Source organism: Ammospiza caudacuta, chromosome 28, assembly GCF_027887145.1.
Source record: "Ammospiza caudacuta isolate bAmmCau1 chromosome 28, bAmmCau1.pri, whole genome shotgun sequence".
Lineage (NCBI taxonomy): Eukaryota > Metazoa > Chordata > Aves > Passeriformes > Passerellidae > Ammospiza > Ammospiza caudacuta.
The window spans coordinates 1,790,691-1,813,908 of record NC_080620.1 but is presented as its reverse complement, the minus strand read 5'-3'; the positions used below and the strand labels follow the sequence as shown (position 1 = coordinate 1,813,908).

The window sequence follows — 23,218 nt, the reverse complement described above, 5'->3', positions numbered from 1 at the left end:
GAGCTGCTGTGGGCATCACATTGTGGAGCCTGCAGCCACGGCTCCAGGGGCACTGATGGAGGGAGGGTCTCCTCAGGGGAGGGCAGGTGTCACCATGGAGGGAAGCAGCCTCTCTGACCTTCTGGAACTTGCATTTTTACTTTGGAAATGTTCCCTGCCCAGGGTTTGATTCCAAAATCATGAGGAACTCTGGGAAGATCAAGAGGAAGAAAACCAAGCTGGACCAGCTGATGGACCGGCTGGTGATCGTGGTGTGTGTGGGACCAACACCTCTGCCCTGCTGCTTGGGTGGCCCTCAGGGCTCCTCATGAGAGGCCTCTTGCTTGGGTGGTGCTGCTTTTCTTCATCTTGCAAGATTTGGGGCAAAATATCTTGAGTTTAACATGTTTAGAGAATCCCAGAATGGTTTGGGTTGGGAGGGACCTTAAAGCTCATCCAGTCCCACCCCTGCCATGGCAGAGACACCTTCAAATTACTCCATGCCCCATCCAGCCGGGCCTTGGGCACTGCCAGGGATCCAGGGGCAGCCCCAGCTGCTCTGGGAAATCCATTCCAGGGATGGATTCCACAATTCCTGATTCCCAATCTCCCACCCAGCCCTGCCCTGTGGCAGTGGGAGCCATTCCCTGTGTCCTGTCCCTGCAGGCCTTGTCCCCAGTCCCTCTGCAGCTCTCCTGGAGCCCCTTCAGGCCCTGCAAGGGGCTCTGAGGTCTCCCTGGAGCCTTCTAGAGAAGATTTTGGTGGGCTCTGTGGGGATTTCTCATCTTGGGACCTTCTCATGCTGGTTTCCCACCCCAGATCTTCCTGCTGCTGTTGGCAACGTCCCTGGGCCTGGCTGTGGCCTCAGGGTTCTGGGCCAAGACGTTCCAGGAGAAGCACAGCTACCTGGCTGCCCTCTACCAGCACACCAGCCCTGCCCACCAGGCCTTCCTCAACTTCTGGGGCTTCACCATCCTCCTGAGCATCATCATCCCCATGTCCATGTACATCACGTAAGGACCACGGAGCTGGTGGGGACCAGGGCCCAGCACCCACCCCCTGCCCTTGTTCCTCACCTGGAGCTTGGGTCACAACCCCAAAATGAAGATCCAGGTGTGGCCCAGGTCATTCCCAGGTGCTCCCTTAGCCAGCAGAGGGGAAGGGTGGATGGGGTGTGTGTCCTACAAACACCAAAGATGTGGTTTCAGATCTTCCCAGGGCAAAAGCAGAACATGGATGTGACCCTGGGCATCCCTGGTGAGGGATGGAGGGACAGGACACAGGGAATGGTTTCCACTGCCAGAGGGCAGGGCTGGATGGGACACTGGGAATTGTGGGCAGGCTGAGGATGGCTCTGAGGAAGGTGCAGCTCCCTGGATGCAGGATCTGAGATATTCCTGGGCTTCCTATGGAAGGGATGGGGAGAAAAATGGATGAGGAGGAGAAGGGCACAGCTGCTCTGTGCAGCCAGCAATCACAATTTATGTTGGAAAAAGTTGTTTCCAAATTTTGGGCCCTTCACTGGACCTCTAGATCTGTGAATTTGGTCAGCAGGGGCCAGAATTCTAGAGGGGACCCAGTGGGTGAAGAAAACCCTCTGGAATTGTGTCCCTTGAGCAGAGCAGTAGGATCCCAATGGGGATGTCCCTCTGCCTTTCCTTCCTGTCTCAGCTCCCCAGCACCCTGGGCTCTGAGGAACACCACCTCCTCCTCCCTGTTTTCTCCTCCTGCACTCCCTAGGTTTGAGTTCATCTACCTGGTGAACAGCTGTTTCATCAACTGGGATCTGGAGATGTATTATGGTGCCAAGGACATCCCAGCTGAGGCCAGGAGCACCAGCCTCAGCGACCAGCTGGGCCAGATCCAGTACATCTTCTCAGACAAGACGGGCACCCTGACCCAGAACATCATGAGCTTCAAGAAATGCTGTGTCAATGGGACCATCTATGGTAACCTGGGCTGGGATTGGTTTGTAGGGGCTCAGATGAACCTGGAGCTGGTTCTTTCCATCCCTGCTGAGTGCTTGGGACAGGAGGATTGGTGTTGGTAGGAATTCTCCTTGTTCTCATCTCGCACGTTTTTGGGGCTTTGCAGGTGCAGCATTTATTATTGTGTCTGGGTTTGAACAGACAGGTGTGTGCTAAGGAAGGCAGGAGCCTCTCTTAGAATAGAGAATGTAAACCCCCTCCCTGTGAATTATTATAATTTTGAAATTAAGGGGCTCTCAGGCAAAGATATGGGAGCAGGAATAACAGTTCTTTATTAAGAAAATTAAAAATACAAATGCAATAGTACAAAAAAAGAAAAAAAACTACTGAAGAGTCAGAGCAGTCCCTGCCCCCTGTGTGCCAGGGTGGTGTCCCAGCCCCATCTCACGGGGGCTCAGCCCTCCTGCAGTGCCAGCTGTGGCTCTGCTGCAGCAGGGATCCTGCACAAGGGGGGAGTTTTCCTCTGCAGCTCCAGGGCTGCTGCAGATGGGCCTGGGCTCCCTCTGGCCATGCAGGGCAGCAGAAAGCTGCTCCTCTGGCAATGCAGGGGGCAAAGGCTGCTGTGCTGTGCCAGGCTCAGATTGTGCCCAGGTAGGAATGCTTGGCTCCTCCCCTGGGCGGAGCATCTCCCCATGGGATGCTGGGATTGGCTCAGCCCTGCAGGGACACTCAGTGGCCATGGACAGCAGAGATCTCCTGGAGGGAGGGTTGGCTGTGGGAGAGATAAAGAAAAAACTGCCCATGAACAGCAGAGAACTGCCCCAGCTCTGATGGGAATACAACACACACACCACTAACATCTTCCAACCCAAGACAATTGTTGTTTTTAATGAAGGAATGGGATTATTGTTGGGTTAAGAAGGATTTCTTATTTAGGTAAATATTAGTTTTAGATGTCATGAGATTTTAAAGGAGGAAGTAGTTGGCAATAGTTTAAAGTAGTTATAAGTTTTTTGTTATAAGACAATACATAATTTTTTAATTTAATAGATAGTTATTATGAGGTTTATTTTGGTTTCTTAAAATTTATCATATTTATTTAACTTTGTTGCATTGTGGATATTTTTGTTTAATGGGGTTTTGTAGTATGTTTATATATGTTTTTATTATAATTTTTAGTTTTAGTTTTAGTAAGTTTTTACCTTAGTTTTAGTTTAATTAATTTTTAGTTCATTTTAGTTTAATTTTAATTTTAGCTTTATTTTATATAATTATATTTTTATATTCTATTTTTTATAATTTTTTAATATAACTTTTTATTATTTTAAGGTATTTTTTTCATAATTATAGAAATAAGTTCATTATTTTTTATTTAGTGTTTGTGCATTTTATTTTTATATTAAGTTTTTTTTTGGAAGTTTTTATTTTTTATTTTGTTGTAAAATTATCATTGTCCTTAAGCTGTTCAATTAGAGTGAATGTATGTAATTGCTCTGTGCTGGGTTTTTTATTTTATTTGTGTGTTTGGGTTTTTTTTTTTAACCTTTTGTGTACATTTAAAAATTCATTCTTTTTAATCATTCTGCTCAGTTTTCCCCATAAAGAGTCCTCCCTCTTCTCATTGCTGCACTTTCTCCAGCTCTTGGCTTACTTTGGGAGCCATCATGATGCTTAATTAGTGACATTTAATGAGGAGGGCAGGACCAAGCTTTAGCATGAAGAACTGCTTTCCTGAGGCGGGTATCATGTGCTTGAGACAAATGGACACGGATAAAAGCAAAAAGGAAGGTCAAAAAACCCTGGCAAAGCTTTTAGGCAGGAATAAACCAAATTTTCCCTGCCTGGTGTAGCACATCCCACCCCTGTGGAGCAGCATCACCCTAATCCAAGTAGGCTTCAGCCAAATGCAGAATCTTCCAGGAAATGCAGCCGAAAGTAAACCTGAATTTTTACCATTAAAATCATGGTGAAAATCTGAACAAAAAGCCAAAAAAGTGAGGATATCCCAGTGGAGTCTGACCCTGAGCAGATGCTCAGGTTTTTGGTTTTTTACTGGATTTTTCTCCAGCAGGAGCCTCTCCAGTGAAGCTGCTTCAAGCCTCCTGCCAGCCCTCTATTAATGGGATTATTTTTATTTTGGCAGGTTCAGGCACAGGCCATGAGAACAAACAGCCACAGGTGAGTAAACCCCCCTGCCACGTGCCATGGGGCTGTCACTGGTGCCACTGGTGCCACTGGTGACATTGGTGACACCGGTGACACCAGGGACAGGCTGGTGCTGAGGAGCTCACCTAGCTCCAAACAAGGTCCAGGCTCTCAGAGGGGTCTGGTGAGTTTGTCATTCAGGACAGGGGAAATGGGGTTATAAAAGGATGCAGTTCTGATTTTTAGGGTTTTTTCACTCCCAGCTGTTTTACACTCACCCCCTTGGTGTGGACAGCACAGAGCGAAGCGAAGCTCCCGCCAGGGTCTGTGCCCTGGGGGTCTCACACTGACAGGGAGACCTTAGAAGGTGTCTGGGTTTGAAAAGTGGTGTGTGCTAAGGAAGGCAGGAGCCTCCCTTGAAATGGGAAATGTAAACCCCCAACCTCTAAATTATTATAATTTTGAAATTAGGGGCCCTCAGGCAAAGATATGGGAATAAGAATAACAGTTCTTTACTAGGAAAACTGAAAATACAAATGCAATAGTACAAACAAAATAACCTACTGACAGAGTCAGAATAGACCTGACACCCTGTGTGCCAGGGTGGTGTCCCAGCCCCATCCCAGGGGGGCTCAGCCCTCCTGCAGTGCCAGCTGTGGCTCTGCTGCAGCAGGGATCCTGCACAAGGGGGGAGTTTTCCTCTGCAGCTCCAGGGCTGCTGCAGATGGGCCTGGGCTCCCTCTGGCCATGCAGGACAGCAGAAAGCTGCTCCTCTGGCAATGCAGGGGGCAGAGGCTGCTGTGCTGTGCCAGGCTCAGATTGTGCCCAGGTAGGAATGCTTGGCTCCTCCCCTGGGCGGAGCATCTCCCCATGGGATGCTGGGATTGGCTCAGCCCTGCAGGGACACTCAGTGGCCATGGACAGCAGAGATCTCCTGGAGGGAGGGTTGGCTGTGGGAGAGATAAAGAAAAAACTGCCCAATGAACGGAACAACAGAACTGCTCCACAGATAGAATAGAGCACACATCCCCATTTCCAACCTGGGACAGAAGAACACCAGAGTGCTGCTGTGTCACATCCCGGTGCTCCTGGGGACACAGAGCCCTGTGCTCAGCCCCACTGGGCTCCTGCATCCTGCCTGTGCCTCCTGCAGGGCTTGGGGCTGAGCTGGGAGCACCCTGGGGAGCAGAAGTCGGGTGTTTGCGATGTGACGCTGCTGGAAGCCGCCCAGAGGGACAATGACCCCGTGCTGAGGGAGTTCCTGAGGCTGCTGGCCCTCTGCCACACTGTCATGGTGGAGGACAGGGGCGGTGGGTTTGAGCTGCCCCTCGGGGCTCTGGGGCCGTGGTGGGGTTTGGGAGAACCCAGCAAAGCTCAGCTGTGGTGTGGGAGAGCCCGTGGGGGGCTCTGCCACTGTCCCTGTGCCATGGGTTTGTGTTTGGGGGAGTTTCAGAGCTCATGGGTGGGAACAGAAGCACAAGGGGGATAATCCTGTCTGGGAGCATAGAATCCAGAATGGTTGAGGTTGGGAGGGTCCTCAAAACTCATCCAGTGCCACCCCTGTCATGGCAGGGACACCTCCCACTGTCCCAGGCTGCTCCAAGCCCTGTCCAGCCTGGCCTTGGGCACTGCCAGGGATCTAGGGGCAGCCCCAGCTGCTCTGGGAAATCCATTCCAGGGATGGATTCCACAATTCCTGATTCCCAATCTCCCATCCAGCCCTGCCCTCTGGCAGTGGGAGCCATTCCCTGTGTCCTGTCCCTCCATCCCTTGTCCCTCTCCAGATCAGACAAGCAGGGCTGGGCTTTCCCAGCCTGGCAGCTCAGGGTGTCACAGATGGGCAAGAACAGGGCACTGCAGCTGTCCCAGTGGGGTTTGCTGGGAGTCTCTGTGTGTGATCCTCCTCCTCCTCCTCCCCTGCAGACCAGCTGGTTTACCAGGCAGCCTCCCCTGATGAGGAAGCGCTGGTGTTGGCAGCCAGGAGCTTGGGCTACGTCTTCCTGGGCCGGACTCAGGACTCCATCACCATCAGGGAGCTGGGCAGGACCAGGACCTACAAGCTGCTGGCCATGCTGGACTTCAACAGCGACCGCAAGAGGATGTCTGTCCTGGGTGAGTGGGGTGGGGTGGGGTGGGCTGTCCCAGTCCCTTCTGTGCTCAGCCCCACAAGGGATGGCACTGGCATGGCTGCAGGTGGCCACAGCCGGCTCCTGGGGGTCATTCTGGTCATCCCTGTGGATTTGCTCACCTCGGTCAGGGCAGCCAAGAAGGGTTTGAGCAGCCAAGAGAGAGGAAGTATCTCAGGTTTTTGGTTGTTAATTGCTGCCCCGAGATGTGCAGGATGTCTCTGCTTCGGCCCGCACGGCTGAAGAACGAGTCTGGACTCTTCAGTTTTCTGTCTTGAGGTTGTTTATTAATTCTTATCTATAATATTTTCTTTCTGCCCAGCCAAGATCTGCTCAGCAGGGCAGCCACAGGCACTCTCTGTGTTGTCTTTTTATACTACAAACTACATATAACATATTTACACTTAATTCCAAATACCCATCACCTGTGTTAGACAGTGAGCTTCTACTCTAAACCAATCCCAAAGTGCCAACATCACTGCAGAAAATGGAGATAGAGAAGAAGAAGAAGAAAGGCTGGAACGCCCAAGTTCCTCCATCTTGTCCCCATAACCCCCATACCAAAAATCCTAAAATCTACATTTTCACCCTGTGATCATTTTGTTACTACACCATTCAAACCTCTGTGAATTTCAGTTCCTCATACAAAGCTGGTAACTTGCTCCAGGGGTCAAAATCAAATCCCCAGGTGCTCTGGGCTGTGTGCCAGGGTCTCTGAGCCCCCTGATGGGGTCCCAGCAACTCTGAACACCCGGAGGGATGCACTGAGTTCTGACATCAGTAAATCCACAGCCGGCTCCAGAGGGTCATCCTGGTCATCCCTGTGGGTTTGCTCACCTTGGTCATGGCAGCCAAGAAGGGTTTGAGCAGCCAAGAGAGAGGAAGTAAATCCAGGGCTCAGAGGAGTTGTGTGAGGAGCTGACAGTCCCTGATTCTGCCCCGTGGTGGTGCAGATTTGGGGATATGTGACCGTGTTCACAGGGGTTCTTGGATGAGGGAAGAGATGAAGATCTGACTCCATGTTTCAGAAGGCTTGCTTTATTATTTTTTGATATATATTACATTAAAACTATACTAAAAGAATAGAAGAAGAGGTTTCATCACAAGGCTAGCTAAGCTAAGAATAGAAAGGAATGATCACAAAAGTTTGTGGGTCAGACAGAGAGTCTAAGTCAGCTGGGCTGTGATTGGCCATTAATTACAAACAACTCAGTGAGACCAATCACAGATGCACCTGTTGCATTCCACAGCAGCAGATAATCATTATTTACATTTTGTTCCTGAGGCCTCTCAGCTTCTCATGAGGAAAAATCCTAAGGAAAGGACTTTTCATTAAAAGATGTCTGTGACAGGGATACCCCTATGCTCCCCATGGCCACAGATGGAAAAGCACCATGGAGCCCTCTGGGGGCCAGCATGGCCAGTGTGGCCACCGTGCAGGGACAGCAATGAACGGGAGCCACCTCTGAGGGGCCCTAAGGTGTCCTCCCCTCCCTGGCAGTGCGAGACCCCCAGGGCACCATCCGGCTCTACACCAAGGGCGCCGACACCGTCATCCTGGAGAGGCTGCGGAGCCGCGGGCCCCGGGAGAGCCTCACCGAGAGCGCTCTGGATGTGAGTGCCACCTCTGGGGTGACAGCACTGCTCTGCCTCCTGCTGGCTTTGGGCTGGGTGTCCTGCAGTCCATGCCCTGTTCTCCTCCTCCCTCTGCCTAAGGGGTTTTGGTTCTGCATTCTGCTCTAGGAGCCTCACCTGCATGTGGGACAGGGGGTGAGAGGGAATGGATTCCACCTTCGGTGTTCTGCAGGGAGCAGCTGCATCCAGGGATGCTCAGGGGGATGCTGGAGGATGGGAGGAGTTGGAGCCTGGAGGGAGATGCTCAGGTCCTGGAGTGTCTCTGGCTGTGCCCATGGCTGGCCTGGGGTGATGTCCTGGTCCTGTGAGAGTTTCCTGGCCCTCTCTATTGCCATTTGGGAGTCTATGTACAAATCACAAACAGGATTGGACTGCTGAGGAACGCATCTCAAGCTGTTTGATTTTCCAGCATCGATCTCATTACATGGTGATGACAACGGGAAGATGCCATCAGCTCACATCCCCAACAGCAAAGAACTTAATGTTACAACTCACTTTTAAAGTTTTTTGACCAACCACACAAAGCAAAAGCATATTGGCAGTAGTGCCATCCAACCACTATGAGCACACGTACCTTTGGTTAAAACAATGCTTGCTTATTTCGAATACAATACCTGCCTGTAAACCTTAAGATACAACGCACAGAGCTCCATTATTAAGCTTAGAACTCTCTAATATCTCACTAGATATACTTTTATAATATATACTTTTAGTGTATACTAGATATACTTTTCTGTAGCTTAGGGAGTTATTCTAGCCAAGTGTTAATACACAGACCATTGTTCTATTCGTCCTTACTTTCTACTTTTCATATAATTTCCCACAATCTCCTGGGGAGGGAGGATGTTATAGGAGCCTCCTCAAGCCAGGTCTCATAAGTTCTCAGAGTGTATAACACACCCAAGATAGCTCAGCTACCCTTGGAAGCATAAAAAACAGCAGGATGGCTTCTGTTGCAGTGTTGAAAACAAAAAGGTTTAATAAAAGGCAAAATAACAAACAGAGGAAAGGTGAGCCAGGTGTCAGAGGTTCTTTGGTCACTTCTTTTTCTAGTAAATTGTTTAGGAGGGACTTTTTGGCTCCCAATTAGCTATCCTTAAGTTTGAGGTGAAGTCCCCCACATCCTATGAGGCGCCTTTTTCACCTAATCCAGGAGAGAAACCTCTGGGTCTCTGTTTCCTGTTTGAGGGGCCCAAGGACAGCTTTGCCACCCACTCCTGTGGGAGGAGGGTGCTGATGTCTCTCCCCGCAGCGCTTTGCGGAGGAGACGCTGCGGACGCTGTGCGTGGCCAGCCGGGAGGTGAGCGAGGCCGAGTTCCGCACCTGGGGCCGGAGGCACCGCGAGGCCGCGGCGCTGCTGGGGGACCGAGCCCGGGAGCTGGACGGGCTCTACGAGGAGATGGAGCAGAACCTGCAGGTGGGACATGGGCCGGTGTTTGAGGGGTACCCAGGATGAGGGAAGAGATGAGAATTTTGATTTTATGTTTCAGAAGGTTGATTTATTATTCTATTCTATTACATTATATCACGTAATGTTATATTATGTTATAGTTATACTATATTAGTTATATATTATATAAAGATATATTTATATTATACAAATAAAAATATTATTAATAATATTTATATATTATATAAATATAGTATATATTTATATTATATAAATAATATAATATAATATAATATAATATAATATAATATAATATGAATAATATAATATGAATAATATAATATAATATATTACATTACGTCACACTATGTTATATTCCATTATATTATATTATATTCCGTTACATTATATTAATTATATTATATTAAAAATGTTATACTAAAATTATACTAAAAGAAATAGAAAGAAAGGATTTCATCAGAAGATTAGAAAGGAATGAATTACATTATATTATATTATATTATATTATATTATATTATATTATATTATATTAATCACATATTACATTACATAATATCATATTGTATTACATTACATTATATTATTACATTACATTATATTATATTGTTATATTGTGTTACATAATATATAAATAATATATATAATATATAATATCTATTAGATATAACATTATATTTAATATTATAAAAGTATATATAATCTATATTATATTACATCATATTATATCATATTACATTATGTTACATTACATAATTATATTGCATTACATCATTGCATTACAATATATTATATTATCACATTATATCACATTACATTATATCACGTTATATTATGTTATATTATTATGTAATACATAATATAAATAATATATCTAATATCTAATATCTATTATATATAATATAATATATAATATTGTATTAAGATATATATAATTTATATTATGTTACATTACATTACAATTCTATTATATTAGAAATGTTATACTAAAATGATACTAAAAGAAATAGAGAGAAAGGATTCCATCAGAAGGTTAGAAAGGAATGAATAATAAAAACCTGTGACTACTCACAGCGTTGACACAGCTGGACCATGATTGGTCATCAATTAAAAACAATCCACATGAGACCAATCAAAGATGTACTTGGGACATTCCACACCAGCAGATAATTATTGTTTATATTTAATTTCTGAGGTTTCTCAGCTTCTCAGGAGAAAAATCCCGGCAAAGGTATTTTTCAAAAGATATGTCAGTGACAGGACAGGGCTGGGGTCAGGAGGAGCTCTCTGTGCCCCACAGGGCAGGCAGGGGGGAGGAATGAGGAGGTGAAGTGTCCAACCCAACACCCATTCCCTGGGGGCAGGACAGGTGGAGTTCACCCAAGGGGTGACTTTGTGACCTGCCAGTGGACACTGGGGTGTGAGGCTGTAGATGTCAGGTTGTGTCACCCCCAGCAAGGGCTGCTGGCTGGATCCAGGGGTGATTCCCACCTCTGTCCTGCCCTGCCCCGTGCCATGACACCCAGTCACCCCCTCCAGCTGCTCGGGGCCACAGCCATTGAGGACAAGCTGCAAGACGGGGTCCCCGAGACCATCCAGCTGCTGAAACTGGGCAACATCAAAGTGTGGGTGCTGACAGGAGACAAACAAGGTCAGTGGAGGCACCCCCAGAACCCCCCAACAAATTTGAGCTTCTCCCCTGACCAGGACCAGAGAGGAGGAGAGCCACTGGGAGTGGGCAGGAACTGGTCCTGCTGCTCCCTTCGCAGCACATCCCACTTGCCAGGGGAAACTGAGGCAGGGGAAGGAGCTGCTGCCCACCAAGGGCTCTGGGAGCCGAGGGCTGGGGGCTGCCCTGGGCTGGGGGCAGCACCATGGAGCACTGAGGGCTGGGTGTTGCAGAGACCGCGATGAACATCGGCTACGCCTGCAGGCTGCTGACAGACGACATGGAGATCCTGGAGGAGAAGGAGGTCAGGTGAGACACCGTCCCCCCCTGGCTCAGGACATTGCTGTCCCTTCTGGGGACACCCTCAGCAGAGGAGCTGGGGCAGGGTGGGCAGAGCTCAGCTCAGCCACAGGAGCTCCTCCTGCCCTGTGCCAGCCTGGATGTCCATGGACTTCATCTGGTGCTTTTCCAGCCTCCTCACCTGTTTCTTCTCCCACCCCACGCTCTTCCTTGGCAGGCTTTGCCCAGAAAGGATTTAAGCTTCTCTCCAGCCTCTAAACCAGGCTGATTTCTGATATGAGTGAACTTCCTCTTTGCTCCTCCTGTTCCCACCACAGTGCCATCTCCCTAGCTTTGAGATGACCAAGCCTCACCAGCATTCCCAGTGTCCCCAGCTCATGTCCAATCCCCCTTCCTCCCACAGTGAGATCCTCCAGGCTTACTGGGAGAGCAACAACAACCTCAGTGGCCATGGGGATGCCCCATGCAGCCTCTCCCAGCAGCACCCAGAGACTCCATGCCACAAGAGAGCCATCATCATCAGCGGGGACTTCCTGGTAAGGTGGCACCTGGATGCTGTTCTCTGCTCCCTGCCTGATGGTTGTTCCTGCCCTGGTAGTATCAGAATCCTGGGTGGCACCAGCACGGGCAGGACATGGTGCTCCTCCTGCCCAAAAGGTGGGAAAAGCCCATTTGGGGCTGGGGAAGGAAGGGAGGGGAGGAGAACAACTTTGCACTGAGCATTTGGTCCTGGGGAGCTCTGGCCAAAGCTGCTCAGTACTCTGGGGTGACACAGGCTGGGTGGGTTTCACAAGGTCTCGTGGTCACACTGGGACATCCTGGGCTCATGGTCACAGCACCCACTCTGATGAGCTTGGGGAAAACCAGAGTTCACTCTTTTGGGGCATTTGAGAGCAGTGTGGGGATCTGAGGTCTCTGAGGTCCCAGCTACGTGTGCTCTTCCCCAAGGACAGAATCCTGCACACAGGAGAGGTGCTGAAGGAGAAGAAGGGGTGGCCATGGCAGTGGCTGTGCTGTGGCAGGGCCGAGGCCTCGCAGGACCAGGGGGCTCTGGTGGAGAAGGCCTTTGTGGACCTGGCCACCAGCTGCCAGGCCGTGATCTGCTGCAGGGTGACCCCCAAGCAGAAAGCCGTGATGGTGCAGCTGGTGAAGAAGCACAAGAAGGCCGTCACCTTGGCCATCGGGGACGGCGCCAATGATGTCAACATGATCAAAAGTGAGGCTGGGGCAGGGGGAGGTTGGGGTTCTGTTGGTGTGTCCCCCTGGTGATTGTGGTGCCCCATTTGTCATCTCCACCACCTCACCCTCCCCTTCAGGGTGAGGAACTGGGAGGGTAAGCCCCAAACCTGTCCCCACATTGCTGTGCTGCGAGGAGAGCAAGAGGCACAGGACAGGACCAGCCCAAGATAAGCACACGGTAGCCCACGTGCTTTTGGCACCTGGGATGAACCTTGATGAACCCTCAAACCCCAATGTGGGCAGCTGGCAGAGCCATCCCTGCCCCTCCCAGCAGCCCTGACACAGGGCTGTGCTCTCACACCACGCCTGGAATATCCAGGACATGACATAGTCTTGTTCCCTTTGTCTGTCACTCCTAGATTCACATTCCTGGGGACAACCTGTTGTCATTATAGTGCAAGAGTTCTATTGTCACTACAATGCAAGGGTTCCATTTTGCTAGTTTCCCTCCTTGATGTTTCTTGTAGGCAGCTCCTCTAGGCAGTGACTCTTCCTTGTCCTCGCAGTAGCCAACTGACCTCAGTTCCCACCAATCCACTCTTTTATAACACGCTTCTTATTGGCTATAGGTGTGGCCTGTTAAAATTCAGCTGCAACTCTTTAGGGAATAAGATTCCATTCTATACCACCTTCATTTACCCATCCTGTATCCCCCTACAACAACCCACGGGGCCATCAAGCCCCCGGCTGTCCCCAAAGCTCCCCGTGTGCGTTTGCCATCCGCAGCCGCGGACATCGGGGTGGGCATCAGCGGGCTGGAGGGGCTGCAGGCCGTGCAGTGCAGTGACTACGCCCTGGCCCAGTTCTCCTTCCTGCAGCGCCTGCTCCTGGTGCACGGCCGCTGGAACTACCTGCGCATCTGCAAGTTCCTGCGCTGCTTCTTCTACAAGACCTTCGCCGGCCTCCTGGCCCAGGTGTGGTTCGCTTTCCACAGTGGATTCACGGCACAGGTGAGGGGGGCAGGGATGTCCTGGGGTAGGAGCACTGGGGGGTAGCACAGTTGGGACAGCCAGAGACCAGAGATCTCTGCAGCCAGGTTGTGGAACTTGGGGTTTATTGCAAAGGGCCTGGGTGCAGGGCCCTGCTGGGAGCTGCCAGCCACAGCTTAGATCAGGACTGAGAGAAGAGAGGGGGAGAGAGGATGAGAGGGTGAGACAGTAAAAGGGGTAAGAGCATAGAAAAGTAAGAGCTAAGAGGCAAGAGGTAAGAGAGCAAAGTTCCCGTTACAATACAATAAATCATCTTCTGTGTTGAATATTCTAATTCTCACTAACCAATCTAGTACAATATACAAATCTTATAGCACTTACACACAGTCTATAAGAATCATTACATTACCATACTGTGTTACATTTTAAACCCTAAAAACTCCTCTTTAGGCCCCTTCTCCCAAGCTGGCAGGGTCTGCTCAGACCCTTGGAGCTGTCTGCAAGCAGAGGGTGTTGTTCCATCAAAAGGGGATTACCTTCAGCCAGCCACATCATTGTTTTCCCATTGTTCAGTAACTACAGGATCTCAAAGCTTGCTTTCATTTCAATCTCACTTATAGTTTCTCTATTCTCAAAATCCTTTGCCAGGCAATCATATTTATAAGGTTTTCCTGTGTGATCTTCCCCAACATCCTGGTTATGGGCAAATTTGGGAGAAAACCTCCAAAAAGGGGCCCCTCCAGAAAGCAAACACCCATGGCCTCTCGCCCCAACTGGGTCAGGAAGGATTCCTTGGAGACAAGTGGAAAGAACCTGTTTATTTAACAGGCAAAGCACCCCCAGCACACAGAATGAACAATACCAGATGACACCACTCTTTCACCGCTCTGAAAAAGATGACAAAGTCAGAAAGTCTCTCTCGGGGGTGGTCGCTCTGTTCTCAGTCCCTCCGGTGCTGGGGCAGCTGCTGCAGCCACAAGGTGCAAACTCTCGGTGTTCGCAGGTCCCAGTCCAGAGCAGGTTTGAGTGGTTCCAAAAAAGGGAAAGAAAAACAGTCCAGGGAAAATTTGGACTGCTTAGCTAAACTAACTAATGGGCAGAAGCAAAAAGCAGGAGTAAAGCAGGAGCAAAGCAGAAGTGAGAGCAAGCGCAAAGCAAAAAGCAAAAGCAGCACCATGTACTGCCCCATCTCTGTGTCCCAGAGCGGCTGATAACAAAACCAAAACAAAACATTCGCTCTTCAGAGCCAGTCTTGAAGGCACAGAACATGATATCCAGCAGAAACAGAACACACGGATGGGGATACAAGCATCATAATGTCACCCTAGGACAAGGGGTCACGTTCTTCCAGTGGAGGTCTCTGCACCAGAGTTACACCCTCCTGCTCAGGATCCCCTGCAGGGATTGTGCCTGGGGCTGCCTGGGGGACACGTGTCCACATCACCACTTTGGTGCCCTTTTCTCCTTTGCCATGTCCAAATTCTGACTGAGGCACAACTGGTTATCTGCACTGGTTATCTGCTTTTCACCTGGATGGATTGGGAAAGCACCCTGGGGAAACTTAGGATCTCCTTGTGTGTTGTAGTTGAGACAAAAGCAATACATTTGTCTCCATTTTCAGAAGGCTTTAAACCTGTTTTTATTATAGCATGCATGCTTTTTATACCTTCTTACAAGACTCATAAGTATAGACTTTACTCATTGGTCAGGAAAGACCAACAAAGTGCTTATTGGAGTAGACAGTTGCAGGTTTCTCTTATTTATCCTTCTTTCTTTCTGGCTTTCTATGTCAATGACGTTGGTAGGAAATTCTTTTAGGTGTAAACATGGATCCTTTGATCAAACTTCTCTCTGGCTCACAGAAGTCACTCTAAAACCTCTTTCACAGTTGTGAGCTGCAGTTCAGGCTTGGACAGATGCAGGATGCCATGTGCATTAAGCTGGTTTCCTCCAAAATGGGAGCTTTGATCCCAAGGGCCATCATCAAGTGTGACTTGACCAGCAATATGTGAAGCTCCAGCCCCATCTCTGTCTGTACCGTGACCCTACAGAAAATGTGGGGCTGATGCAGGGGATGGCGCAAGTCCAAGGGGATTTCCATGCTTGGATCTGAGTGTCCTGGGGCCTGGACATCCTCTGTGAGTCTTTCCAAAGCACCTTCAAGCTCACAGCTTCTCCCTGTTCCCTTCTAGCCTCTGTATGAGGGCTGGTTCCTCGCACTCTACAATATTTTCTACACTGCCTACCCCGTGCTGTCTGTGGGCCTTTTTGAGCAGGTATGGCTTCCCTGGGCTCACCCAGCCCTGTGCCACCCTCAGCAGCTGGGAGCCAGCCTGGCAGTCACTGCCCCCATCTCCACAGCCCTTGGTGCCAGCACAGGGCACTGGGAGCTCACTGGGCATTTGGAGCTCACCCTCAGTCCTGGGGTGCCTGTCCCCAGTCCCCCCAGAGCCACGGGGCAGAGGGACCCCAGTGCAGCTCTCCCAGAGGGTGTGTGGGGTGGGACAGCCCCATCCTGCTCCCCCAGTCCCTGCATCCCCTCTGGGATTCCCTCCCTGCCCCAATCCCTGCATCCCCTCTGGGATTCCCTCCCTCTCCCAATCCCTGCATCCCCTCTGGGATTCCCTCCCTCTCCCAGTCCCTGCATTCCCTCTGGGATTCCATCCCTGCCCCAATCCCTGCTTCCCCTCTGGAATTCCTTCCCTCTCTCAATCCCTGCATCCTCTGGGATGCTCTCCCTGCCCCAATCCCTTAATTCCCTCTGGGATTCCCTCCCTGCCCCAATCCCTGCATCCCCTCTGGGATTCCCTCCCTCTCCCAGTCCCTGCATTCCCTCTGGGATTCCATCCCTGCCCCAATCCCTGCTTCCCCTCTGGAATTCCTTCCCTCTCTCAATCCCTGCATCCTCTGGGATGCTCTCCCTGCCCCAATCCCTTAATTCCCTCTGGGATTCCCTCCCTGCCCCAATCCCTGCATCCCCTCTGGGATGCTCTCCCAGCAGGATGTGAGTGCCAAGAAGAGCCTGGAGTTCCCTGAGCTCTACGTGGTCGGGCAGCAGGACGAGCTCTTCAATTACCGTGTTTTTGGTGTCACCCTCCTGCACGGGGTGGGCACCTCCCTCATCAGCTTCTACATCACCCTCTGGGCCTTTGAGGACCACGTTGGCACCAGGGTTGTGGGTGACTATGAGTCCTTCTCAGTCACAGTGGCCCTGTCAGCACTCCTGTCGGTCCTGGTGGAGGTGAGCACTCATCTGCTCTTGCTCATCCTGCCCCACAGCAGATCTTTAGGATCCCTGGGCTCTGGCATTGTCCCCAGAGGCTTCATGGCTGGGGGGATGCTGTCTCTGGGATGGAGAAGGGATTTGGACAAAGCAGCTGGATGGAAGAGGGTCACCACGCCCCTCATGAGACTGATGCTCTGTCCCCACAGATTGTCCTGGACACTCAGTACTGGACAGTGCTGTCCTTCCTGATGGTCACTGCCAGCCTGCTCCTCTTCTGCCTCTTCTCCTTCCTGACCCAAACTGTTGATGCCTACAGGATAGCCCCTGCCATCTTCCGCTTCCCAGGTGAGGTGCCCTGGGTTATCCCCACGGCCCTTCCCTTCCCTGGCCTTGGTGCTAGGAGCTGTTTCCCACCCTGCAGATCATCTCCTTGTTGCCACTTCTTGAACTTCTACCTTGACTTCTAACTCCACTTTAGGTGCCATCTCCTTTTTAGAGCCCTCAGCACCTTCCTGGCTGGGGGCCTGTCCCCAGCACTTGCTCCCTGTTCCCTCTCCACCTTCCCTACTGTCTCGGTTTGGAAAGCCAGGTGTCTGCTAAGGAAGGCAGGAGCCTCCCCTGAAATGGAGAATGCAAACCCTCCCCATCCCTCTAAATTGCTATAAATTTTAAATTAAGGGGCTCTCAGGCAAAAAATATGGGAGCAGGAAATAACAGTTCTTTAATAGGGAAGAAAAGAAAAGGATAAAATAAACAATGCAGTAAACTAAACCAACACTGACAGAGTCAGAACCCAACCTGACACCCTGTGGGTCAGGCTGTTGGCAGCAGTCCCATTGGAATTGTGGCTCAGCCCTCCTGCAGTGTCAGGGGTGGCTCTGCTGGAGCAGGGATCCTGTAGAAAGGTGCAGTCTCTTCCTCTGAAGATCCAGTGGAAGAAGAGGCAGCTGCTGTTCCTCTGGGGAATCCAGTGCAGAAACCGTGCTGGTGTTCCAGAATCTCTAGATTATATCCTGGTAGGAATGCTTGGCTCCTCCCACTGGGCTCACATCTCCCAGTGGGATGCTGTAGCTATTATCAGCCATGCAGTGACATTCAATAGCTGTTATCAGCAGATGTTTGCCCTGAGGGAGGAGTGATTGTAGAAGAGATAAGGAAAAACTGCCCACTTGACAAAAGACAGCTGCCATAGAGATGGTAATAGAGTACATCTTGCCTTGCAATCTGGAACACCTATCCAAACATCTCCCCTGTGTTGGCAGATGCCAGCTGGAATGCCCTGACTGACCCCTACGTGCTGCTCGTGGTCCTGCTGTCCCTGGTGGTCAACACCCTGCCCTCGCTCACTGTCCACGCCGTCCGTGCCACCCTGGGCAGAGCCACCACCCAGCAGGTGAGGGCTGGGGGCACTGGCAGCACAGGTCCTGCTTCCCACCAGTGTCTGGGATGGGTGATGGCAAGGGGAGGTTCCCCAGGGAAGCCTGGGCTGTAGTGCTGGGAAATGTCACCTCTCCTTGGTGCTCCCACTCATGGTGGTCCTTCATGACACTGGCACCAACTCTAACTCCAGGGCCTCTCCCAAAATTGCTCCATGGCCCAGCTGGGAGGTCTGGGCCAAGACACCTTATCCAGCTCTTGGAGAGGGTCTGCTTTTGGTTGCAGTGAGGAATTGTCCTCAAGGACCCTCCAGAAGGGTCTGGGGTCTGGTGCAGGTCCTGGTGCCACCCCAGCCTTGGTGGAACTTACCCCCACTGGGGTTGTGGGTTGTACCTTCAGAAGAGTCCAGGTGGAAGCAGGGGTTGAGATTGTGCTCCAGAGCTTTGTGAGCTTTGCAGCCCCCTGGGAGAGTCCCTACATCCCCCATCCCATCATGGAAAAGGAGGTTGTGGTGGAGCTGGGATCCAAACCCTGTCCTGGTGGGGATGCCTTGTGAAGGCTGAGCTAGACCAGAGACCAGACAGAGTTAAGAATAAAGTCGAGATTTATTAAAAGGCCTCAATGGATCCACCTTGGGCAGCACAAGAGCCCAGCCAGGGCTGCATCCAAGATAAAACCCAAAATGGTCTCGAAATGCAGACCAGGCACGGGGTCTCTCACTTTGATCAGTTCTGCTCCATTTCCATATTGGAGTTCATTGTCCAATTTCAGCCCCAGCCCATGCAGTCCCATCCTCCTTGTTTTTCTTTCTTCATTCCACATTGTTTGTGCTCTTGAGCCTGAGATTTGGGTCATTTGTCCTTGGTCCCCAGCTGGAGCAGGAATTGTTTTGTCTCCTTGCTCTGTGCACAGAGCTCACCATCCCCTAATGTGAATCCCAGACCCACCCACTAAAGCAGCACAGAATCTGAAAAATATAAAAGCTCAATCCTGAGGCATCAGTGGAGGATGTCCCTGTGCCTACCGTGTGTCCCACCTGGGGCTGAGGGCTTGCCTGGGAGGTGTCCACAGCCCATGTGGGAGCAGGGGTTGACACTGTGCTCCAGAGCTCGAGGAGCTTTGCAGATCCCCAGGAGAATCCCCATGGAAAATCAGGTCATTGCAGAGCTGGGAGCCAAGCCATGTCCTGGTGGAGGTGCCCCTATGCTCCCTTTGGTGCCTCAGGTTTGAGCTTTTCTATTTTTCAGGTTCTGTGCTGCTTTAGGGTATGGGTCTGAGCTTCACATGAGGGGATGGTGAGCTCTGTGCACAGAGCAGGGAGACAAAACAATTCCTGCTCCAGCTGGGGACCAAGGACAAATGATGCAGATCTCAGCCCAAGAGCACAAACAACATGGGCTGGAGAGAGAAAAACAAGAAGGGACTTCATGGGCTGGAGCTGGAATTGGACAATTAACTGCAGTATGCTAATGGAGCAGAACTGATCAAAGTGAGAGACCCCGTGGCCAGTTGTGCATTTCGTGACCATTTTGGTTCATCTTGGGTGCAGCCCTGGCTGGGCTCTTGTGCTGCCCAAGGTGGATCCATTGAGGCCTTTTAACAAATCCCTGCTTTATTCTTTAGCTCTGTCCTGTCTCAGTTCTTGCTCAGCCCTCATGAGACATCCCCTTCATGTCCCCCCTGAGCTGAGGCCTCTCCATGGAGCTGTCCCCACCCTGATCTCCCTGATCTCTTGCAGAGGATCCAGCTGAGGGCCCGGCGGGCCCCGGAGCCGCCGGTGGAGCTGCGCTCGCACGTCCCCCGCGGCTCCTTCCGCCGCTCCAGCTACGCCTTCTCCCACCAGCAGGGCTACGGCGGCCTCATCACCCGCGGGGACAGCCTGCGTGTGAGGGACAGCGGGGACAGCGGGCGTGTGAGGGACAATCTGTGTGTGAGGGACAGCCTGCGTGTGAGGGACAGCGGGGACAGTGTGAGGGACAGTCTGTGTGCTGGGGACAGTCTGTGTAATGGGGACAGTCTGTGAGTGAGGGACAGCCTGCGTGTGAGGGACAGCCTGCATGTCAGGGGCAGTCTGTGTGTGAGGGACAGCAGGGACAGTCTGTGTGCTGGGGACGGCCTGCGTGTGAGGGACAATCTGTGTGCCAAGGCCACCCCAGATGCCCTGAGTCCCCAGGGGACCCTGGCTGTACCCTCGTGTAGCTGCCCCTCGGTGTAGCTGTCCCTACCCTGCTGGGCCGGGGCACACCTGGCTGGTCCCTCCTGCCAGGGGACACCTTTAGTACTGTCTGGTGGCTTTGCAGAGGGGCTGGCCCAGCCTGGGGAGCTCCTGCTGCGGCACCATGACTCTCATGCTGGGAACATGTGGCTTTGCAGAGATGTACAGCTGGGACAGCCACTGACCGCTGCCACTGGGTTCCCTGATCTCTGCCACCAGCTGCCCGCTGTCACCAGGCTCCCTGAGCACTGCCACCAGGCTCGCTAATCTCTGCCACCAGCTGCCTATTGCCACCAGGCTCCCTGATTGCTGTCACCAGGCTCTCTGGTCGCTGCCACCAGCTGCCCTCTGCCACCAGGCTCGCTGCCCACTGCCACCTGGCTCACTGATTGCTGTAACCAGGTTGCCTGCCCACTGTCACCAGGCTCCCTGACCATTGCCACCAGGATCACTGCCTGCTGCCACCATGCTCACTGATCGCTGCCACCAGCTGCCCACTGACACCAGGCTCACCGATTGTTGCCACCAAGCTCCTTGATCATTGCCGCCAGGCTTGCTGTGCACTGCCACCAGCTGCCCATTGTCACCAGGCTCACTGACCACTGTCACCAACCTCCCTGCCCACTGTCCCCAAGCTCGCCCTCACCCTGTGGCCCCCTGGCTGGCAGCCCAGCTCCCTTGGCTCTGCCAAGCCCTCGGAGCCTGTGGTGTGAGGCTGATCCCACCCCAGGCTGCACCCACAAAGGCAGTGCTGCCGGCCCAGACTTGTTAATTAACTCTGGATTAATTACCTGCCCCGATGGAGACCAGGAGAGGGGCTGGGGGGGTGCAGCCCCTCATTCCCACCCACAGGGGACTGAGCTGCAGTGGCTGCAGGAAGAACCTTGTTTTGTGTTCTCCACCAAGGGCTGGTGTCAGTCCTGTGGTTTTTCTGTCAAGTCATGGAATCCTGGAGCAGTTTGGGTGGTGTTGGATTATGGGGTTTTTTTTTAGAGATGGGGTAACTGAGAGATATTGGAAAAATTTTTATTCTATTTTTAGTCTCATGAGAAGAGTGAGACAATACAGATGTTATAATTTGTGCTATCACAGCAGAAGTTATTTTTAATTACAATGTATTATAAATGTTTTTTGGTTTATCAGCTTTTGCAACACTGTGTTGTACATGCTTTAAAGGCAATAATCTAAATTACTCCTCGTGGGTTTTATTACAATGCATCTCTCATAGTTCTATTTCTTTAAACTATCTAGTCTTGTTTTTAAGGCTACCCTTTGAAACTTGTTTCTAGTTCTATTTTTCTCTTGACGATGCCTGTCCTATTCCATGGCATTTCTGAGTCAGCATTTCTTATCTCAAGGTTTGCATACAGGTGCACACTATTTTCTACAAATTTATTTCCCGCATTGTGGTGCCTTAAAGCTCATCTCTGCCAGGGGCAGGGCCACCTCCACCAGCCCAGATGGCTCTGACTCGAGCAGTGTGACTTTAAAATATCTCCTGATTTCTGGAGAGGCAGCTAGGTATGATTGATTGATTGATTGATTGATTGGTTTTTCTTCTCCAGCCAGACCAGCCTGGCTCCTGCAGCCTCCTTGTCCCTCCCCACCACTCCAGCTCCGGCCTTTGCTGTCCCTGCACAAGGAGCAGTGTCCTCTGTGTGCCCTCTCCTATCTCCACACCACTCCCCCAGCTCTGGTGTCCCCACCTTTGGGGACAGTTTATGCTCACAGGCTCTGCAAAGTCCCCAAATCACTTCTGAGTGGGATATGGAGAAGTTCTGCCTGCTGGGCACGGGGGACACGTCCCACAGAGCCAGGGTCACCAGCAGTGGCTGCTGGAGAAGTTGTGTGTGAACAAATGACAGGTGACCAGGTCACCCTTTTTATGAGTTTTGGGTTTTAATTAAAAGGAGGTTTTAGCTTTTCTCTCCTCTCTTGGAAATCTCTGCTGTGCCACAAAGGGTGACAGCAGCACTGAAAGGTCCCGTGGTCCCTCTGGCTGTGCCAGGCTGTGCTCGTGCCATGGCAAAAGGCACAGTGGGAGAAGGAATTTGGGTTAAAAATTGCACAATTAAATCATCCACGGGGCTTGGCCCTGCCTGCAGCACTCGTGGCTCCATGGGTTTGTTTTACAAGTGCTTTGGCCTCATCTGCACCAGGTTTGTGAGAATTAAAGTGTTTCCCTTGGGTTCTGGCCAGAAGGGATTGGATGGTGCCAAGAAATAAAAATCTTTCCTCTGGGAAAGCTCTCACTGCTGCAGCTGCCAGGTGGAAAAGAGGGGGAGGAACTTTCCCCAGTGCCCTGGGCATGGTCCCTGAAGCTCCCAGGGCAGGTTTGAGAGAGGAGTGAGGGGTGAAAGGGGGCAGGGGAGAGGAGGGACCCCCTCACCACCACAGGACACCACACACGCCAGGATGAATGACTAGAAAATAATTTATTGAAGAAACAGAAAGCTGCAGAAATACAACACAGTCATGACCAGTAGAGGATGAACAAATAGAGATTAATTTTTTCTCTCTCTTTTAAAACCTGTTGACAGGCTGGAGTTAAGTTTCCTGATAACTTCCCCTGCGTGAGTCATTGCAAAGAACAAGGAACAAACTCCAGAGCACACAGCACAGTTTGGATAAAGTGCCTGACACATAAGACTCTTTTTTATTTTATTTTTTTTTCTTTTTTAACGTTTGTAAATAGCTTAAACAAATATAGTTGCAAGACACAGAGGAGTAACAATTGCATTTCGCTGTAGAACAAAACTTATCCCATGAGAGTAACAATGAAGCAGCAGCAAAAAAAAATTTAACTTAATTAAATTAGAAGGAAAAAGTAATTTAAAAACTCAGAGATGTGGCCCTCAGACTGCATGGGATGAGGACAAGCCTCACCTATTGCTATACAGAAAAATGAGCAATGTTTTCTGGAGGAGGCTGGGCTGGCAGAGCCGAGGCTGTGGGTTCTCTCTGGCCAGGCTGGATTCTGTCTGACTCCTTTGTTTCCTTTAGAAATCAAAGGGCAAAAATACAAAGAAACCAAACCAACAC

At 50.8% G+C, this 23,218-nt stretch overlaps 1 protein-coding gene across 1 annotated transcript in view; it reads left to right on the top strand.

The window, feature by feature from the left end:
* Positions 1–20,889, top strand: part of ATP8B3 (ATPase phospholipid transporting 8B3) — a 31,040-nt gene extending 10,151 nt beyond the window's left edge. The window contains exons 10-28 of the mRNA XM_058821328.1: positions 163–251; positions 799–992; positions 1,720–1,928; positions 4,051–4,085; positions 5,242–5,362; positions 5,976–6,164; positions 7,680–7,792; positions 9,066–9,230; positions 10,761–10,872; positions 11,124–11,199; positions 11,594–11,726; positions 12,139–12,406; positions 13,156–13,379; positions 15,551–15,634; positions 16,360–16,599; positions 16,791–16,929; positions 17,847–17,977; positions 19,700–19,930; positions 20,812–20,889. Of these exons, the coding sequence (XP_058677311.1) occupies positions 163–251; positions 799–992; positions 1,720–1,928; positions 4,051–4,085; positions 5,242–5,362; positions 5,976–6,164; positions 7,680–7,792; positions 9,066–9,230; positions 10,761–10,872; positions 11,124–11,199; positions 11,594–11,726; positions 12,139–12,406; positions 13,156–13,379; positions 15,551–15,634; positions 16,360–16,599; positions 16,791–16,929; positions 17,847–17,977; positions 19,700–19,930; positions 20,812–20,889 (2,831 nt within the window). The remainder of the gene's footprint in view (positions 1–162; positions 252–798; positions 993–1,719; positions 1,929–4,050; positions 4,086–5,241; positions 5,363–5,975; positions 6,165–7,679; positions 7,793–9,065; positions 9,231–10,760; positions 10,873–11,123; positions 11,200–11,593; positions 11,727–12,138; positions 12,407–13,155; positions 13,380–15,550; positions 15,635–16,359; positions 16,600–16,790; positions 16,930–17,846; positions 17,978–19,699; positions 19,931–20,811) is intronic.
* Positions 20,890–23,218: the final 2,329 nt, after the last annotated feature.